The sequence below is a fragment of the Equus przewalskii genome, chromosome 31, assembly GCF_037783145.1.
Source record: "Equus przewalskii isolate Varuska chromosome 31, EquPr2, whole genome shotgun sequence".
Classification (NCBI taxonomy): domain Eukaryota; kingdom Metazoa; phylum Chordata; class Mammalia; order Perissodactyla; family Equidae; genus Equus; species Equus przewalskii.
In genome coordinates, this window is record NC_091861.1 from 8258110 (window position 1) to 8276321 (window position 18212).

General features: G+C 37.1%; 1 protein-coding gene across 1 annotated transcript in view; it reads right to left on the bottom strand.

Annotated features, from left to right (window-relative positions):
• The window catches only part of DNAH14 (dynein axonemal heavy chain 14), a 417787-nt gene that overhangs the window by 79338 nt on the left and 320237 nt on the right, over positions 1-18212 (bottom strand). Inside the window, exons 59-65 of the mRNA XM_070602297.1 lie at positions 17985-18166; positions 13185-13293; positions 12521-12646; positions 9207-9301; positions 5569-5728; positions 1135-1266; positions 661-756 (exon numbers count right to left, since the gene is read on the bottom strand). Of these exons, the coding sequence (XP_070458398.1) occupies positions 661-756; positions 1135-1266; positions 5569-5728; positions 9207-9301; positions 12521-12646; positions 13185-13293; positions 17985-18166 (900 nt within the window). The remainder of the gene's footprint in view (positions 1-660; positions 757-1134; positions 1267-5568; positions 5729-9206; positions 9302-12520; positions 12647-13184; positions 13294-17984; positions 18167-18212) is intronic.

Consider the following 18212-nt stretch of genomic DNA (forward strand, 5'->3'; position numbering starts at 1 on the left):
TCAAGAGAAGATAGAAATTCAGATTTTAAATAAAATCTCAAGATTTTAAAATGTGATAACTACATCAAAATGTAAGGAGTAGGGAGAAAGATTTTCTAGGCCAAACAAAAGATGTCAATGGGCTGAACTTGCCTGCTAGATTGCTGTCACTGAAGTAAATCACTTTACCCATTCTCAAAAGCAATGTGAGCTACATAGCTGACAGGGATCGATGATTTCAATTCTAGTTCTAGTTCTCAAAATGATACTCTATTTTAATTTGAAACCAAGATCTTTAAGGAATAACCATGTCTTTACAAAGCAACAGAGAGTAATTGATATAAACAGGTTAAGCACAGTTTTTTAAGAACACAAATTGATACTAAGTCTTTGGCAGATTGAAGTTACAAAGAGCTCCTGGGAGAAATTTGGTGAAATGATAAACTAGTATATTATTGACATAATAATTAACATTATTGAGTGTTTTATTATGTGGCAGGCACTAAGATCTTTACATATAATATCTATATTATTTACTTAATCACAATTAATCTCTTCACTACCTTTGTTATTATCCCCATTTTATCTTAAACTGATAAACTCTACTGAAATAACTTTTTCCTGATATTTTTGTCTAAACATAAAGATGTTGAGAGTTTAACAAGTAAAAACATTTCTTACCAGCTGTAAACCTCTTTGTTTCTCGGCCAACCTTTGTCGTGCGATTTTTAGGATGTTTTGAGCTTCAGTTACTCGGATTTGTTTAGGGCCCACCACCTTAACAAGAATGGCACAACTGTGAAGTGTTGGAAAAGTCACGTTCACTGTTAAAAATGTCACTTAAGTTTGAAAGACATTTATAGGTGCCAATTCTTAAACTTTCCTAGAATTATATGTACAAAAGGGATATAAAGTAGTTTAATATGTTGAAACAGATTAAAACAAACAAAACAACAGCATATTTGCCATAAATAAAAGAATTTGACAGGAGCACCTGTTATCTGTGTGAAGTAACATAATATATTTGATTAAAGTGTTTTTCATTACGTATTCTTTCCACAGAAGTTCATTTGAGCAATGTTAAATAAAAATTATTTCTGGGACTAAGATGTGTCACTTCCAAATTGTTACAATATTTACAAGGAAAAAGCATACCTTCTGTACTTCATGGTAGTTATTCAAAGCTATAATCCACTGGCACATAGAGCAACAAGCAACAGAAACTAGAGCAATCTTGTTTGGGTTGAAATCAGGTAAGATTAAAATTTTTTTCAGCTTCATGAAAACCTAGAGAGAATACAGTTCATGCATTATATGAGAAAGAAATGTTCTTGATCTGAAGTTTTCCCCAATCTACAGCACAATGAAATTTTACTTCATATAAGAAATACTCAACTACTTTTCAACAGTAGAATCAAAGACACATACCTGGGTAAAAAAGGGCTCTAGTATCAGTAATTTTTTTAAAAGGAAAAGAAAAACCTCTATTATAAACATCTTGTTATTGCTATTGTTGTTACAGTAGCTTTGCTATAGTTTTTTAAAAGGAACTCCATTTGAAAACAAAAATAAAATAGGTTAGCTTTCTCCAGCTTTGCGGAATTTGGTGTACAAGGAGGTCTGAAGTCTCCTTCTTGAGCATCTTAAGTGTGAGGTGACTAGAAATACCATCCTCCACCTTCTCCCCTCAAGAGGCATACCAGCAGGGCACAGTCGCTATGCAAAAGCCTGTCTAGGCAATGATGGTGGTATAGCCTGGGTCACACTGGGGCTCACTGAGGACGTTCTCTAGCTTAGTTGTGTCACACGCCCATAGGTCGGTCTCATTTAAATGGTACAACCTAATTTAGGGTTAAATATGTAGTATTTCCCATCTATTTTTGGGAGTTATAATCAGAATGAAATCCTCAGACTAAGATTCCTTTTCCCTTCCTTTCCAACCAGGCATTTTCTCTCTTGCCTGGAAGGACAGACCCCTTTTGCTGAATAACTTAGATGGCAGGTGATCTAGTCTCAATTTATTATTGATGTTCTTATTATCATTTAAAATACTGTTAGGCTTTTAGTCATTTCTTTAGATGAGCTATTAATTATTTTAAGCTTGAAACATCTATTTAAACAAAATCACAGGGAATCATTTTTGCTAAGAATGCTTCAGAGAGTGAGTAATTATTGCATTAATTCATGAATAATATGAATATCAACAATAACATACTGCTAAAAAAATTCACCTTGTTCATATATTACCCTATACTTCCTAATAGCACAGATCATCATTGTAACTAATTAACTAACTGTGTCCTAGCTATTTAACGTCTGTCTCCCCTATTATAGTGTAAGTTTCATAACATAAAGGAACGAGTTGGTCTTGTAAACTATCACAATGTCTCTTACAAGGAAGATACTCCATAAGTATTTATTGAATGAATTAATGGGTATTCACCCCTTCAGCCATTTATATGCCTTTAAATCTGTCTGCCCCTGAACTTAGCTCTTAGCTCAGCAACTATGTAATATCCCCATCAGGATAGTCTTCTAGCCTGTACACATTATCTATTTACAGAGCCACTCCTCCATTTTTAGGCATTTGTTATGGCAGCAACCATTTCCTGGTACCAAAACCTGTATTAGTCTGCTGTGGCCGTTGTAACAAGTTACCACAAACTGGATGACTTAAACAACAGCAACTTATTCCCTCACAGCTCTGGAGGACAAAAATCTGAAATCAAGGTATAGGTAGGGCAGTGCTCCTTTTGGGGGCTCCAGGGGAAAATCTGTCCCTTGCCTCTTCCAGCTTCTGGTGGCTACAGGCATTACTTGGCTTGTGGCAACATCAGTGGCATTTGGCCTTTCCATCTACTTCTGTCTACACTGTCTTGGTAGAGGCCTTTGTAACCTCTTGCCTATCCTGCTATACCCCTTTCGTCTTCCTACAAGACTCACCTGTCCAGCATGGCCTGCCCCACTCTACCGGTGCCCTGAACTCCACTGCTTGCTCAAGACTTTGGCCCTGCCCTCACCCTCCTTGAAGTCCTACAGCGAAACTACATTCCGAATTAAATCTGCTTCAGTGAAACCCTTCACTAGGTATCCAGGCTACCTTATTTTCTTTAATTTTTTTCTGTGTTCCAAACTGTACTCATCTCCTCCCACATAAATTAATATCTGTAAAGTGCTCAGAACTGTGTCTGGGACATATTGTTATATGAATATTTGTTATACAGATAAAAATAAATATCAAAGATTTGGTTTAAGATGGTGACATAGGAGGATCCTGAACTTACCTCCTCCCATGGACACACTGAATCTACAGCTACATATGGAACAATTATCTCTGAAAGAAACTCCAAACCACCTTAGTGACCCCTATACATTGGGCAAACAAGAAAAAACTTACATCGAATTGGGTAGGAGAGGCTGAGATACAGTCTCACCATAAACCCCACTCCCAGTGTGGTGACCCACAATTAGGAGGGAACTCACAAGCCAGAGGTTCGCCCTGAGGAGTGAAGGGTTTGAACCCTATATCCGGCACCCCAACTTTTAAGACCTGCACCTGAGAAAAGAGCCCCCAAAACACCTAGCTTTGAAAGCCAACAGAGCTTGCATTCATGAGACCCACAAGGTTATGGCAATCTGGAAAACATTCCTTAAAGGGCTCATGCAGACACCCGCCCCAGGGCCCAGCGCAGCCGCAGCCCAATGAAAAGTGCCTTGTCTTTTGGTGAGAGAGGCCTATTTGCTTGTCTTAAAGCTTCAGCCTGAGGTGCAGGCTTCTAATTTAACATACCTCAAGGAACAAAAAAGAAAAGAACAAATGGAGGCTAAAGTCAGTAGAAGGAAGGAGATAACGAAGATCAGAGCATAAATAAGTGAAATAGAAACTAAAAAGACCAATACAAAAGATCAATGAAACTAGGAGCTGGATTTTTGAATAGATAAACAAAATTGAAAAACCTGTAGCTAGCCTCACCAAGAAAAAGAGAGAGGACTCACATATAAAATCAGAAACAAAAAAGGAGACGTTACAACTGATACCACAGGAATACAAAGGGTCATAAGAGACTATTAGGAACAATTACATGCCAACAAATTGGACAACCTAAAAGAAATGGATACATTCCTAGAAACATACAAACCTACCAAGACTGAATCATGAAGAAACAGAAGATCTGAACGACTGATTACTAGTAAGGAGATAATCAGTAACCAAAATCCTCCCAACAAAGAGAAGTCCAGGCTTCACTGGTGGATTCTACCAAACATATAAAGAAGAACTAATGCCAATTTTCCCCAAACTCTTAATTTTTTCAAAATTATAGATGGATAGAAGAAGAATAACACTTCCAAAGAATAGAAGAAGAAAGAACACTTCCAAACTTGTTTTATGAGGCCAGCATTACCCTGATATCAAAACCACACAAGGATACCACAAGAAAACAAAATTACAGGCAAATATCCTTCATGAACATAGATGCAAAAATCCTCAACAAAATAGTAGCAAACTAAATTTAACAATACATTAAAAGGATTATACACCATAATCAAGTGGGACTTATTCCCAGGATGCAAGGATGGTTTAACACTCACAAATTAATCAGTGTCATACACCACATTAACAAAATGAAAAATAAAAAAAAGTGATCATCTTAATAGATGCAGAAGCAGCATTTGACAAAATTCAACATCCATTATCATAAAAACTCTCAACAAACTGGGTATAGAGGGAATATATCTCAATATAACAAAGGCCATATATGACAAGCCTACAGCTAACATCATACTCAATGGTGAGAAGCTGAAAGCTTTCCTCTAACATCAGGAACAAGACAAGGATGCCCACCCTCATCACTTTTATTCAACATAGTATTAGAAGTCATATCCAAAACAATTAGAAAAAGAAATTAAAGGCATGCAAATTGGGAAGGAAGAAGTCAAACTGTCACTATTTGCAGATGCAGGTGGTCAAAAGGTACAAAATTCCAGTTATAAAACAAATAAGTCATGGGGATGTAATGTACAGCATGGTGACTATAGTTAATAATGCATGTATTTTATATTTGAAAGTCATTAAGAGAGTAGATCTTAAAAGTTATCACCACAAGAAAAAAATTGTAACTATGTGTGGGATGGATGTTAACTAGACTTATTGTGGTGATCATTTCACAATATATACAAATATTGAATCATTATGTTGTACACCTAAAATTAATATATGTCGTATGTCATATGTCAATTATATTTCAATAAAAAAAATCTCAGACAACTTTATCCACTCATCACACTTCCATAACATAATATAATCCATCCAGAAAGACTTTTTCCCATGATTGGCCTTCTCTCCATTTTCAGTATTTAAAGAGATTCTGAGGCATGACATTTTCTGATTTCAGTGGTATGTTGTTTTCCCTTGACACTTTCAGGAAATTTATTATGTTGGGATACGCAGCTTGCTCTCTTATCTTTTAACTTTCAGCATTGTCTTCCAATTCTAATAGAGAATTCCAATTTCAATATTTCTATTTGACTTCTACAGATTATAAATACAGAATTCATCAATTATGCATTAATTAGGGATCAACTTTTTACCTTCTCAGGTATGCTGTCCTTGTCAAGGTTAATCAATTTTTTTAGGAAACCAGTTTCTGAAAGAAGTAACTTTGCTGTAGCCCAGTTAGGTTTCTTTTGCAGAATAATACAAACTGCATTCATGACAGTCAGTACAAGGAAGGGAGGCCGTGCATATACTCTGTAATAGATGGTGGAAACTGAATCAACTTCGCAATTGAAATCAAAAGCACCCTGTAAACTATCTCAAAAAACAATATACCCAGATTTTTAACAAGCATTTTGATAAGGAGAACTATTTGCCAACATACAGCTATTTCATTTTTTGGGTATCTTTAAAAATTTGGCTGTCATTAATATATGGGTATTTCTGCTTTAGGAAGATGAAATGCATAAAACTTCAATATGTAGAACATCTGAGTTAGAGTTTAATTCTTTTTATTATAAAAGTATTTGCTGCAGAGTTCTTTAAAGTAGGAACTCTCCTATTTCATCCTAGTGTTGATGTACTGATGACTACTTGACAGAGACACTGTATGTATGTGGGAGGGGGTAGGTGGGGTCAGCCCTATTCTTGTGACTTAAGGGGTGCTGCAAGATGCAACTCCCTTAAACACATCCTCTGACTTTTCTTAATCCTGATACAAAATTTCTATCCTAAAGATCACTGATACACCACAGGAGGGGTGGGAGGGTAGATGGGAAGTTCTCTCTCAAGTTATTAACAATGGATTACTGGAACATTGGAAGCTGCCTCTTAGCTGTATCCTAATCAGCTGAGATGCCACTGCACCACCAATGAGAAGTTGACATTTTGGAAAGCCAGAGGTCAGAATAACATTCACAAGAAGTAAGTTTCAATGAAAAGCCACAAGGGTGGTGGTTGCTGTGAAACAGCATTTGGGACTTGGAGCAAAAGGGACAGATCCATCGAGGGTAATGAGTCTCTCCCAAATGAAACTCATATAGACTTCCCGAAAGAAGGAAGGCAACAAAGCCAACTTTACATGCACAACATTATCTACAAGGGTCACCAAGAAGGTCCTCATGCCTTAAATTTCATCATTATGGTTCATTCATTTGGATTAATCTTTGTTTCTTTAATAGTCTACTCTTGAAATGCAGATTTTTTTAGGAGGACTAAATAATTAAACCATTAACACCTTACTTAGAATTAATTTATTAGGTTGCTTTTCTGAGATTATCAATCTGGCTTTTTTGAAATAATGAGAAAGACAATAATGAACCAAGATGGGTGATAGGCTCCATAGAGGAGAAATGAGAGCTCCAAAAACTAACTTTTCCTCAATTTTGCCCAGGTTTGACTCTTTTTAAAGCAAACTTGATGGGAATATAGCTAAATTAAGTTGAAATGTATTATCTATGAAATTTTAAATGTAAATTAAAGGGAAAATAGATTTTAATTGACTATAGTTAAATCTATGAGCCACTTTCCAGAAACAAATATTTGATTCAAAGTGAGACCTTGCTACACTGGAAGTCTGCTTTGAAGCCCTCCATTACTACACAGAAGTACTCTGTCTTGGACTCTTACTGGTTTAATTCAATCTGCATTTTCTACTGCCTTCTTCCTTCTTCTAGTGGCTAATGTTGCAAATTGGCAAAGGCTTGTACTGTCATGGGGCAATCATTTGCATTTTGATGATGGAAATAGCATCCAGGAAAGAGAATGGACTAAACTGTAACTGCTAGATGTCTCTGCTGCATGTCCCAAGAATAGCAACAAAGATCATATTACAGGGCATCTCATTTTTTTGGCATTTTAACGTGAAGTGAAATGCACAGTAGTAATCACAAGGGAGAATCTTTTAAAATAACCAACAACAAGGCATATGCAAGGAACTCAAGGCCAAGGCTAGTTTTCTTTTGCTGTTGTAGTACTAGGACAGGAGGAAGGGCCTGTTTGATCAGAGGAAACTTAGCACTAAATTAACTTTTATTGAGAACTTGCCTTATGCCCGACTCTAGTCTAAGCACCTTACATGCTTTAGCTCATCCAATGCCCTCAACATCTGTTATCCCTGCTGCACAAAAGGGAAGCTGAGGTACAGAGAGGCTGTACAACTAGAAAGTGGCAGTTTCAGGATTCCAACCCAGGAAGTTTGGTATCAGAGCCCAAGTGCTTAACCACTGTAATACACTGCTCGTCAGAAATTCGGCTTGCAGGAACTTGAGCTGTTCTCTCTCTCTCAGGAATATCTGCAGAGAAAAGCTAAGACAATACAACTTCTGGAACAGAGTCATGAGGTATGGGAGGGGGTCTATATTGGGAAGCGCTGGGCCTGCTGTTTCTCCGATGTCATCTCCTGCACTCCCTCTTGCTCACTGAGCTCCCACCCATGCTGGTCTTTTGCAGTTCCTGGAACTCATCAAGTACATTTCTGCCTCATGACTTTCGTGTTTTCCATGCTTCTGCTTAGAAAACTCTTCCTCTAGATACTTTCCTAGCTTACATCCAAACTTCATTCAGTTCTCTGCCTCACTGTCAGCTCATTAGAGAGGCCTTCCCCAACAGTTGACTACTGTAGTGACCTCAGCACCTAGAGTGGGGCCTGGAATTTAGTGTGCACTCAATATATCTGCTGAATGAATGAATAAATGAAAGCATAAGAATGAATACACATGAATGAGGTAAAAAGGAAAAAGAAGTCAAGAATTAGTTCCCTTCCTCTTGCTTGTCTCTCTCTGTGCATTTATTTTTCAACTTCAGGTGGAGTAACTTCAGCATTGTGATATGCTCTGCTCTTCTCCATAAAAATACATCGAGTTTTAAAAAAAGCACTTTTGTCACTTTCTATTCTTATCCCCAGAGTTAATAATCTGTTATAAATATTACAGTAAATTTGTTTCACATTTCTGCACCATTCATTGAAATACTACTTTCCATAAATAATGGAAAACAACACATTCCAAGATGTGACAGGCAAATTCCCATTGTTTGCTGAGTTGGAGAGCTTGAGTTAAGTATTATCTCACCCAAAGATTCCAATTAGAACTACCAGATTAAGATCTTTGTACCTTAAAGTATTTCATTTCTTCTCCTATTTTCTTAGGAATTTCTCTTCCGTCGCTTTTCCTCACACTGGGACGGCTGGCTTTGGGAAAGGGCACAAGGGAAGTGCTGCCCCTAGTGACACCTTGTGGCAGTGGCCAACACTGCAGTATCAGCTGTGTGTGCGTTCAAACAGATCTGAAACGCACTACAGCTAAACTGCCGTTAGCAGCAGTGCTGTCAATATTGTCCTCTTACTTTTGGAACCACAGGTCAGGGGTTTATATAATCACCGTGGTTTTTCTTTCTAGTCTAGGTAATACAGTATTTTATCAATTCTAAGATTCACATTTTTACACCTCCAAGATTGGGATTCAGTTTAAAACCAACGGCACTTCATACAGTTTACTTGGCAGTATTTTTTCTTTCTTGAGGGTACATGAAATACTGATATGCCCTACAGTTGATGGCATCATAACATCAATAAGATATAGTATTTAACACACAATGAAAATTTTAAAGTAACCAAGATGGGTAAAAATGACAATCTAAAAATGTATGAATATTGACTTAGTAACTTTTATCATGTATTTATGTTTAGTTTTGAGCTTTTCCAACTTAAAAGGAACTTAGGTAAATCACTCACCTTAACTCAGAGACATCAGCTTTATCCAGGGCATTCAGAGCCATGATTGCCTTCTTTAAAGCTGGCAGTACACTTTCTAGTTCATTGGCAGTTTTCTGAAATAAAGTTATAAGCCCCCAAATACATATGAATGAATACAGTTGCATATTTTAAAATCTTATATTTTGAACCGGAAAGTATAATTTGACATTTTTACAATGTCCATAAGTTACGCAACGTGCATGACGTAGGTGTATACACACATGTTTATACTGTAGGAAATGTGTGTTATAGTCCTAAATATCATGTATTAGGCAATCTCTGATGAGAAGATATTTGTGAGAAGCAAAAACACTGTGTGGTTCCTGCCTTCTCTATCAGACGCAGTGTAGTAGTAACAATGCCGCTTTGAGGAGTGGTCCAGTAAAAGGTGGAATTGCTGTGAAGTGAATGAAGCTTAGGCTTAGCACCCTCCCTTGCACAGGCCCATTCCAAGGTCCTGGAAGGGGCTCTACCAATCGGTTTGTAGGGTTATATGTTTTTGTTAGACTTGCAGAAGTCAGACATTTCACCTGCGATCATCAGTTCAGACCAATTTCTCTTTACATTTTGACTCACTCTGTCAGGGTTCCTATCACGTCAGGTGGTGCTGGAATGGCTGTGCAGACTTTTGGGATATGGCTAAGGGGCTGAGTTGGGAATTACATTTATATTGCTCACAGCCACTTCTCTGTATAGTTAAGTGATTGCAAACTATCTCAAATAGGCATCACTTCTAAAAAGACGTCTGTTGTCCACTGTTCCAACTTTCCTGGTGATACGACATTCAGGTGCAGGGTGCAACATTATTTTCGTATTGTAATAGGAACTTGTACTATCGTGCCTGGCAAGCACCAGAAGTACGTGGGTAAAGGAGGAGAAACAGCATTTGCAAAGTATGGATGCAGAATCTGGTCTGTTTATTAGATATACAAAATTGTAAGTAGTGGGTTAGAGTCTCTTTGACACCTACTCAAAATGGAAGCTCACTCCTTCGTGAGTACACTTAGTAACGTGGCATATACTATTCTAAACCTACCATACATTTTTCCTTTTTTTGATAGGAGTTACGCAAAAAGAATTCATCAGAATTCCTGGGTTTTTAGGTAATAATTACTGTATTTGGAAAGATGAAATAATTGAGAAATTACAGATTCCTTATATAGATATATGTGAAAGAGACCTTATTTATAATTTTTAATTTTTATATACAAATAAATAATTAAGACAAAAATTTGGGGAATGTTAAACAGTGATTGAGTGTTGAAATCAATAAAGATTATTTTGATATTGAGAAGCAAAGTGTAATGAAAAGTTTCAGATCATACCAAAGCAATAATTTATTAAGAGAAAAAAATAAATTTAGGATAGAAGTAATGATCTGGCTTTTGGTCTGTTTAATAATCCAATTAATGAAGAAGAATGCATCATATGATCACATTGGAAAAATTCAAAATTCTGGTTAAGTTTGTAAGAAATATTGACGTTAGTAAAAGTTTAAATATCAGAAAACACCTCTATAATGAAGATATTGGCAGAAAACTGGCTAGTGAATGTTCTCAATTCAAATAGTATTTAAAATTAATCACTGCACATGGAATCTTGAAATGCCATTGCTGCTTATACCAAATTTGACAGCAATACTAAAAATGTCCATGACATTATCACTGATGAGTTATGAACTTGAAACTTTTCTAAACTATCAAAATGAAGAACATTGTGATTAACTATGCTAAAGATTCCATAGGTAATGATATTACAAAATGATTATCATAGGACAACTAATTGCAGAGTATACAGTGAAAAAAATGTAGAAAAAATATTACAGGGTGTGTAAGGCAGTTAATTACTAAACATTATTGTGCTATTTTTCTAGATTCTGTGATGTCTGTAATAATTGTCAGCTTTTAAAAATTTATATTTTATTTGGTTTCTTTACTTATTCTAAATAAATATTCACCTTCATGTCTAACGGTGAACTAATAATTTTGCATTCTTTTGAAAAAAATATGGCCTCAAAATTTTATAAGCTTCATTCAGGTCCTATAAAACCTGGATGTGCCTCTGAAGCCAGATTACCCCTTGTGGTATAGCAAAAAAACCCTCATTAATTCCTCTATATCCATTTTCTTTTGGCCTAAAAAGTTGAAGACTGAAATTAAGCTGTACTCATATTTAACATATTTGTTAACAGCCTTCATGCGGTTGGCCCACAGAGGTCATGGGTTGCTCACACTGACACTCACGTGGCACCCTGAGGGAAGGGGGAAGCTCCACAAGTTAGAAGGGTTGGCAGTGGTGGCTTCCCCATTTCCTAAACACCCAGCACATTAGAAGCCCTGCAGCTTACTTGTGTGCAAGTGAGGGGATTTACCTATTAGCTTATCTAGTTTGAAGTAAATTAGACACCGCAGATAACAGAAGTCCAAGTGAACGATGGGAAGAAGGCAGGCTGACCCTTCTCCTATCCCTGGTGTGAACTCTTCTTCAGCCACATTAAAACGTGAAACAACAATGATCTGATCTCACGTGACAAAAAGCCAGCCAAAAAATTCTGAAATTACCAAAAGGACTGTTGAAATATGTTTTCACATTCACTATTGTTCATGATAAACCTTCCCCTGGGCATTTCTTGTCCTTTGGGATACTAGCTAATGATAGTCACTCACGTATATAATTTATAAATAAATAATTACACATTTATTGGGGGTTTAGGCTTATACACATATTTTTAATTGGTGGAGATGCTTGATTAAACGTTCGTACATGGAAGATAGATGAAACTCCACTCTCCATCTCTGAGCAGGAGTGGCTGCTGATCAGACTAGGGTTGAGTATTTGTTAATTTGCTACGCCAGGCTGATTCCTGTTGGCAGGGGAATTGGCCAGTTTAAAAAGAGGATTATTTAGTCAATGAGAGAAATGACACACACCAAAGACAGTCTCAAGAGCTGCTTCATTTCCCGCAGGTGTTCCTCTTGGAGGCCACGTGCACTTTTGATATGGCGTAAATGAGCTTCTGTTCACTGTAACCAGAAGAACCAGCCTGTCTCTTCCTAGGATTGTGGGTTTCTCACGAACAGGAACCCTGTTGTCTTTGTACTCCTTGTTTTCATTTAATAGTGTCCTACATGTCATAGGCACTTAATAAATGTTTGTTTAAATAAAAATTAAAAGTATCCAAAGTTGGAAAACTATATATTTAAGAGCAGTCAGCCTGACCTTTACATTTTGGAGTCAGGGAATAATTTTATAAATCTCAAAATTATTTTTATTGATTATATTTTTAATTTTACCTGAGCATAATCTTCCACAATTCTTACTTCTTCTGCCATAATTTCTTCATCCTGTTTAACAAGCACCTGAACTTTCTCAACCACTTGTGAAACTTTCTGTAGTTTTTCTACTAGGATTTCTTTTTCCTAATGAACCAAAGAATTCTTCTTAGCACGAAATTTAAGGGATATGATATCTCTTTTTATTAAAGAGAAATTCAAATAGCTTATTTCTTATTACAAAATTTATCAAAATCAAGTTGAAATATATATTTTTAATAGACTAATAAGGATGACTACATTAAATATCACTTCACACAATACACATAAAGAATGATAAGTATGAGTTTTGGAATACTCGGCAGACAGCAAGTTACCACAGCACATTTCAGATGGATTTAACTAATAACTATGGAATTTTTCTATGTGAGCTTTTACAATTAGCTATATACCTATTATCACATTTAATTATAAGATATAATGATGTTTCTAAATTGCTATTATTGTTGTTATTACTTTCCTCATTTTACCAATAAGAAAACTGAGACTAAGAGAGGTTACACAGCTGCATGGTAACAAAGCGGGGATTCTAATCCATATTTGTCAAGAATCAGAGCCTTTGCTTTCAAACACTGTTCTATATTAAACTATAAAATCTTTAAAAGAGATTTCAAAGCAAACACACCTTTGTTATTTGTTCTATTTGAGGGCCAAGAATCAAGAGCTCCTCCTGCATATCTGTAACTAGAGTAGTTGCTTCCAGGATCTTGGATAGACCCATAGAAAAACGATTCCTGAAGGCAAAAAAGTATTAAGAAGGTAGAAGATATGACAAAATATTAGCAAAGCAGGACATACTGTGAACATTAGTTGGAAGACAACATGGTGAAGATATCAATTCTCCCCAAATTGATATTTAGTTTTAATGCAGTTCCTATCGAAAATGCAGTACGACTTTTTTGTAGATATGGACAAGCTTACTGTAAAATTTATATGGAAAGGTAAATGAACTAAGATAATTAAAATAACTTTGAAAAAGAAGAATAGAGTGGGTAGAATCACTCTACCTGATTGTACAGTGACAGTAATCAAGATTATGTGGTATTGGCAGAGGGACAGACATGTAGATCAATGGAACAGAACAGGGAACCCAGAAATTAACCCACACAAGTACAGTTAACTGATAACCCACACAAGTACAGTTAACTGATTTTTGACAAAGGTGCAAAAGCAACAGAGGAAGGAAAATTTTTTCCACAAATGGTGTTGGGGCAGTTGGTTATACAAAATGAACCCTGACCTACATCTCACGCCTTAGGCAAAAAATAACTCAAAATGGACCACAGAATTAAACGTAAAAGGTAAAACTATAATACTTTTAGGAGAAAACATAAGAGTAAGTCTTTGGGATCCAGGGCTTGGTGAAGAGTTCTTAGACATGACAAGGGAAGCACAATCCATAAAGGAAAAAAATGGATAAATTGGACTTCATAAAAATTAAAGCCACTTTCTCTCTGAAAGACCCTGTTAAGAGGTTGAAAAGAAAAGCCACCAACTAGAACAAAATATTTGTAATCCACATATCTGACAGGACTCATGTTTAGAATATATAAAGAACTCTCAAAACTCAACAATAAAAAAGTTGAACTCATTTAGAAAATGTGCAAAGGATACGAAGAGATAAAAAGGATATATGGATGGCAAATAAGCACATGAAAAGATGTTCAACATAATTAGCCATTAGAAAAGTGCAAATTAAGATCACAATGCTATATAATTATGCACTTATTAGAATAGTTAAGATAAAAAATAGTGACAATACCAAACACTTGCAAGGATGCAGAAAAGCTGGATCTTTCATACACTGGTGAGAATGTAAAATGGTACAGCTACTTTGAATAACAATTTGGTATTTTCTTAAAAAACTGAACATATACTTATGATTTGACCTAACAATCACACCCCTGGCATTCACCCTAGAGAAATGAAAATTTACATGTACACAAAAACCTGTACACAAATGTTTATAGCAGCTCCATTTATAATCACTCCAAATTGGAAACAGCCCAAATTCCTTCAATGGATGAACAGACAAACTATGGTACATCCATACCATGGAATACTATAGAGCAATAAAAAGGAAGAAACTGTTGATACATGCAACAGCTTGGATAAATTTCAAAGGCATTATGCTGAGTAGTAAAGCAATTGCACTTCCTCTATGTAAGGGTTAAAATTGTAGAGATGGAGAACAGATTAGTGGTGGCAAGATTTGAAATGGGAGGAGGAAAGGAGTGGGAGGAGGAAAGGAGTGGGAGGAGGAAAGGAGTGGGCGTGACTATGAAGGGGTAGCACGAGGGACATCTTTGAGGTGATGGAAAAGTTCTGTATCTTGATTGACATTGTGATTACACAAATCTATACATAGGATAAAATAGAGTAGAACTATATACACACATTGTACCAATGCCGATTTCCTGGTTTTCATATTGTACTATAGTTATGTAAAATGTAACCACTGGGAGAAATTGAGTAAAAGATACACTGGATCTCTCTGTACTATTTTTGTAACTTCCTGTGAATCTAACTATTCCAAAATAAAAAGATTTATTTTTTAAAAAGCTATAAGATAAAGTTGAAAAATTTCCATTTACCTATTTGCTAGAATAAAAAATTTAAAATATACAGTTTCTATGGAATAAAATAAAGTAAATATTTTAAAATCAGAAGACTACTGATATTAGTCAACAAAATTTTAGTCCTAACTCTACCAAGAGAGGTAACAAGCATTATGGAGCATTTTTTGAAAAATGGAGGGGCCACCCCCATGGCCTGGTGGTTGAGTTTGGCATGTTCTGCTTCAGCAGATCACAGGTTCAGATCCCAGGTGTGGCCTACCCTATTCATCAGCCATGCTGTGGTGGCGACCCACATACAAAATAGAGAAACACCGGCATAGATGTTAGCTCAGGGCTAATCTTCCTCAAGCAAAAAAAGAGGAAGATTGGCAATGGATGTTAGCTTAGGGCGAATCTTCCTTAGGAAAACAAAAAAGGGAAGATATGGTCTCTACTTCTTGGGCTTTCATAATCTAAAAGAACATTCTCACCCATGCCTTTTAAATCGTCAATTACATAGATACTCTCAGTATTTGATTTTTTGATCTAACTAGGACAGGTCCTCAAAAACTTCTCATCTGGATTGCTATAATAGCTTTTATTCTTGTATCTCTCCAATTTGTACCCCATTCTAATACTTGAGTAAACTTCCTAAAATACAAGTCTATTTATATTACTCACCTATTTAAACAGTTATTATTTGTTGCATATAGGTTAGACACTGTGCTTAGCATTTAATCTGTAAATATATCATCCCCAAGAAGGGGGTGCAATTAAAACTAAAATGGACTTGTAAAGGAAAAACTGAAAAAGATAACTGGACAAGTGAAGCTCAGCTCCCAGTGGAGCACACACTCAACACAGGCTATTTGGGCTTTAAAGGTGATAATTCCTCAGAAGGGTATCTCCCATTTAAACAACATTTAATTATAAGTTTTGGGGTGGGGAGAGGTGTGGATTGGCTGTAAGAGACCCAAATCACATAATTAACCCTTCCCACTTTTTTTTCTCCCATGTCTACCTGTGGGAAACTGGGCTACTGGAATTTGTGAGCAGCAAAGAAGGGCTGGGGAGTGGGGACCTATAGCCCAGTGCTTCTTTTACCACCTAGCTATACTTGACAGATATGAGCAGTTATGAACACTGATGATAACGCTCATGCATATAGTCACAACTCTTAAGGTGGTCCTGGTATGACCCACACATCAGGGGCTGGGAGATGTTCTAGGATAGTATAATGTATACAAGGAAGAAACTACCTAGGAATGTGTGTGGGTATATGGTGTGGGTAAGACATGGGGAACACTGGAAAAAGGGTGAAGTGATTGTGACAGGCACTGATCACACTAATCACATGGCTGTGAATGGAAAGCAGCAATCCTGGGTGGTGGGAAGGGGACACTTTAGAAACCCGGGGGTGGGAGGTGGGAGGAGAATCCACTAATCTCTCCTGACTCTTGCCTACAGGGCATCTGGCCACTTTACCCAGACTGCTGCCACCACCCTCAATTTAACCACTCACCAACAAAAATCTTAACCTAAGGACTCTCAGAAACCTTCCAGTGCTGCTAACTCCAGGAGTGATCAGCCTTTACTTAAAACAACAGAATGGGATTAACTCCCTGAACTAATATGATTCCTTTTAGACTTATTGTATTCACAGATTACACCAACTGATATAAATTTAACTGATGTGGAATCTGCCATGTCCCACCTGACCTGTTAACAAAAATTTAATAAAATTAGACCCTGACCCTACATTAGCAAAATGCTGCTGTTGGGGTTGCTACTACTATTTATGTAAATGTCAGGCCTATACTTGTCAGCCACACACAAAGTAGTCTAAACTTTCTAGCATGAGTGGTGAAGAAGAATTTCATTGCCTTGGGCTTCCTGCTAGCCATTTGAGGCAGAGTATGTTTGACTGCCAACGCCTCTTGATGCACCTGTATTAATAACGTTTTTAACTGGCTTGGCTCCAGATAGGGAGCCTGGCTGTGGTCTATCCTCCAAGGGAAGTCATAGTATGGCTACTCTCATCCAATGTTGCCTAAGGTAAATAGAAAGGATTTGATCCAAGCCCCTATTAGTACAATTAATTAGGGTATTGGATAGGTTGGCCTATTATTTCTAGCTGGAGACTTGGCAGGTCTGAGGATGGAGTTGTAGAGGAATGGCTCTCCCATGGCACCCTGGCAACATTTCATGTCTCCACATAGATCATGTAGGCAAAGTTCACTACAACTGATTTTAGTCCTGGCAAAACACCTTGTGATCCTCCTAGAACATGAGAGCGTGGGATGCTTCTGAGCAGACGCCACAAGGCCACTTGTCATTCACTTCCCTATCTTCCTGGGAGACTCATGAGACTGTCTCCTGGGTTTTGATTAGGTATGAGACTTTCTGCCTCCTGGTTTCTCCCCTGTCTTCCTAGGTGCAGCTGGAGGCTGTAAAACTGCTTAGCTGCAGCATGACATGAGCTCCTCAGCAACACGGTGTCCCACCATCTGTGTTGCAGTCATCCGGCTCCTTTTATTTGGGTGTAGTCTCATGGGATCAGGGGCATGGGGAGTAGTGTACCTGTGGCCACTCCTGCTTTCATTGCTGTGTAATTCACAGACTGCCTGACTCTAACCATCACTGCCTTTTCAGTGGCTGAGTCTGTTGGCCTTGCAGGGACAGAGGCAGCCTTTGAATGCCCACAGGGGAGACAGCCAACTTACCTCTTTTAAGGTAGTCTGCAGCTTTTACCTTTTTCCTCCACTGAAAAGGCAGATCTGGGCTCACTGTTTTGCATTTGTGTCTCTTTTTACAAACAGAAGAACCGACGTAAAATATATGTTTCTGATTTGGTCTCAAAGCCTTACCTCTGTGTTTGCATTTCCTTCTCTCGTGACCTTAAAATGTGAGCAAATGTATCCATGAATCGCAAGAAGCTACTGGGAGTGATATAAAAATGCCTTCTGGTGTTTCCAAAGTATTTTATGCTCAAGTCTTTTACACTTTTGTGGATTTGCACACATGTTGGGGCAAGTTTTTCTTTTAAGTTCTGAAAAATAATAATTTTTAAGAATTAAGAGAAAGCAATCCAAATA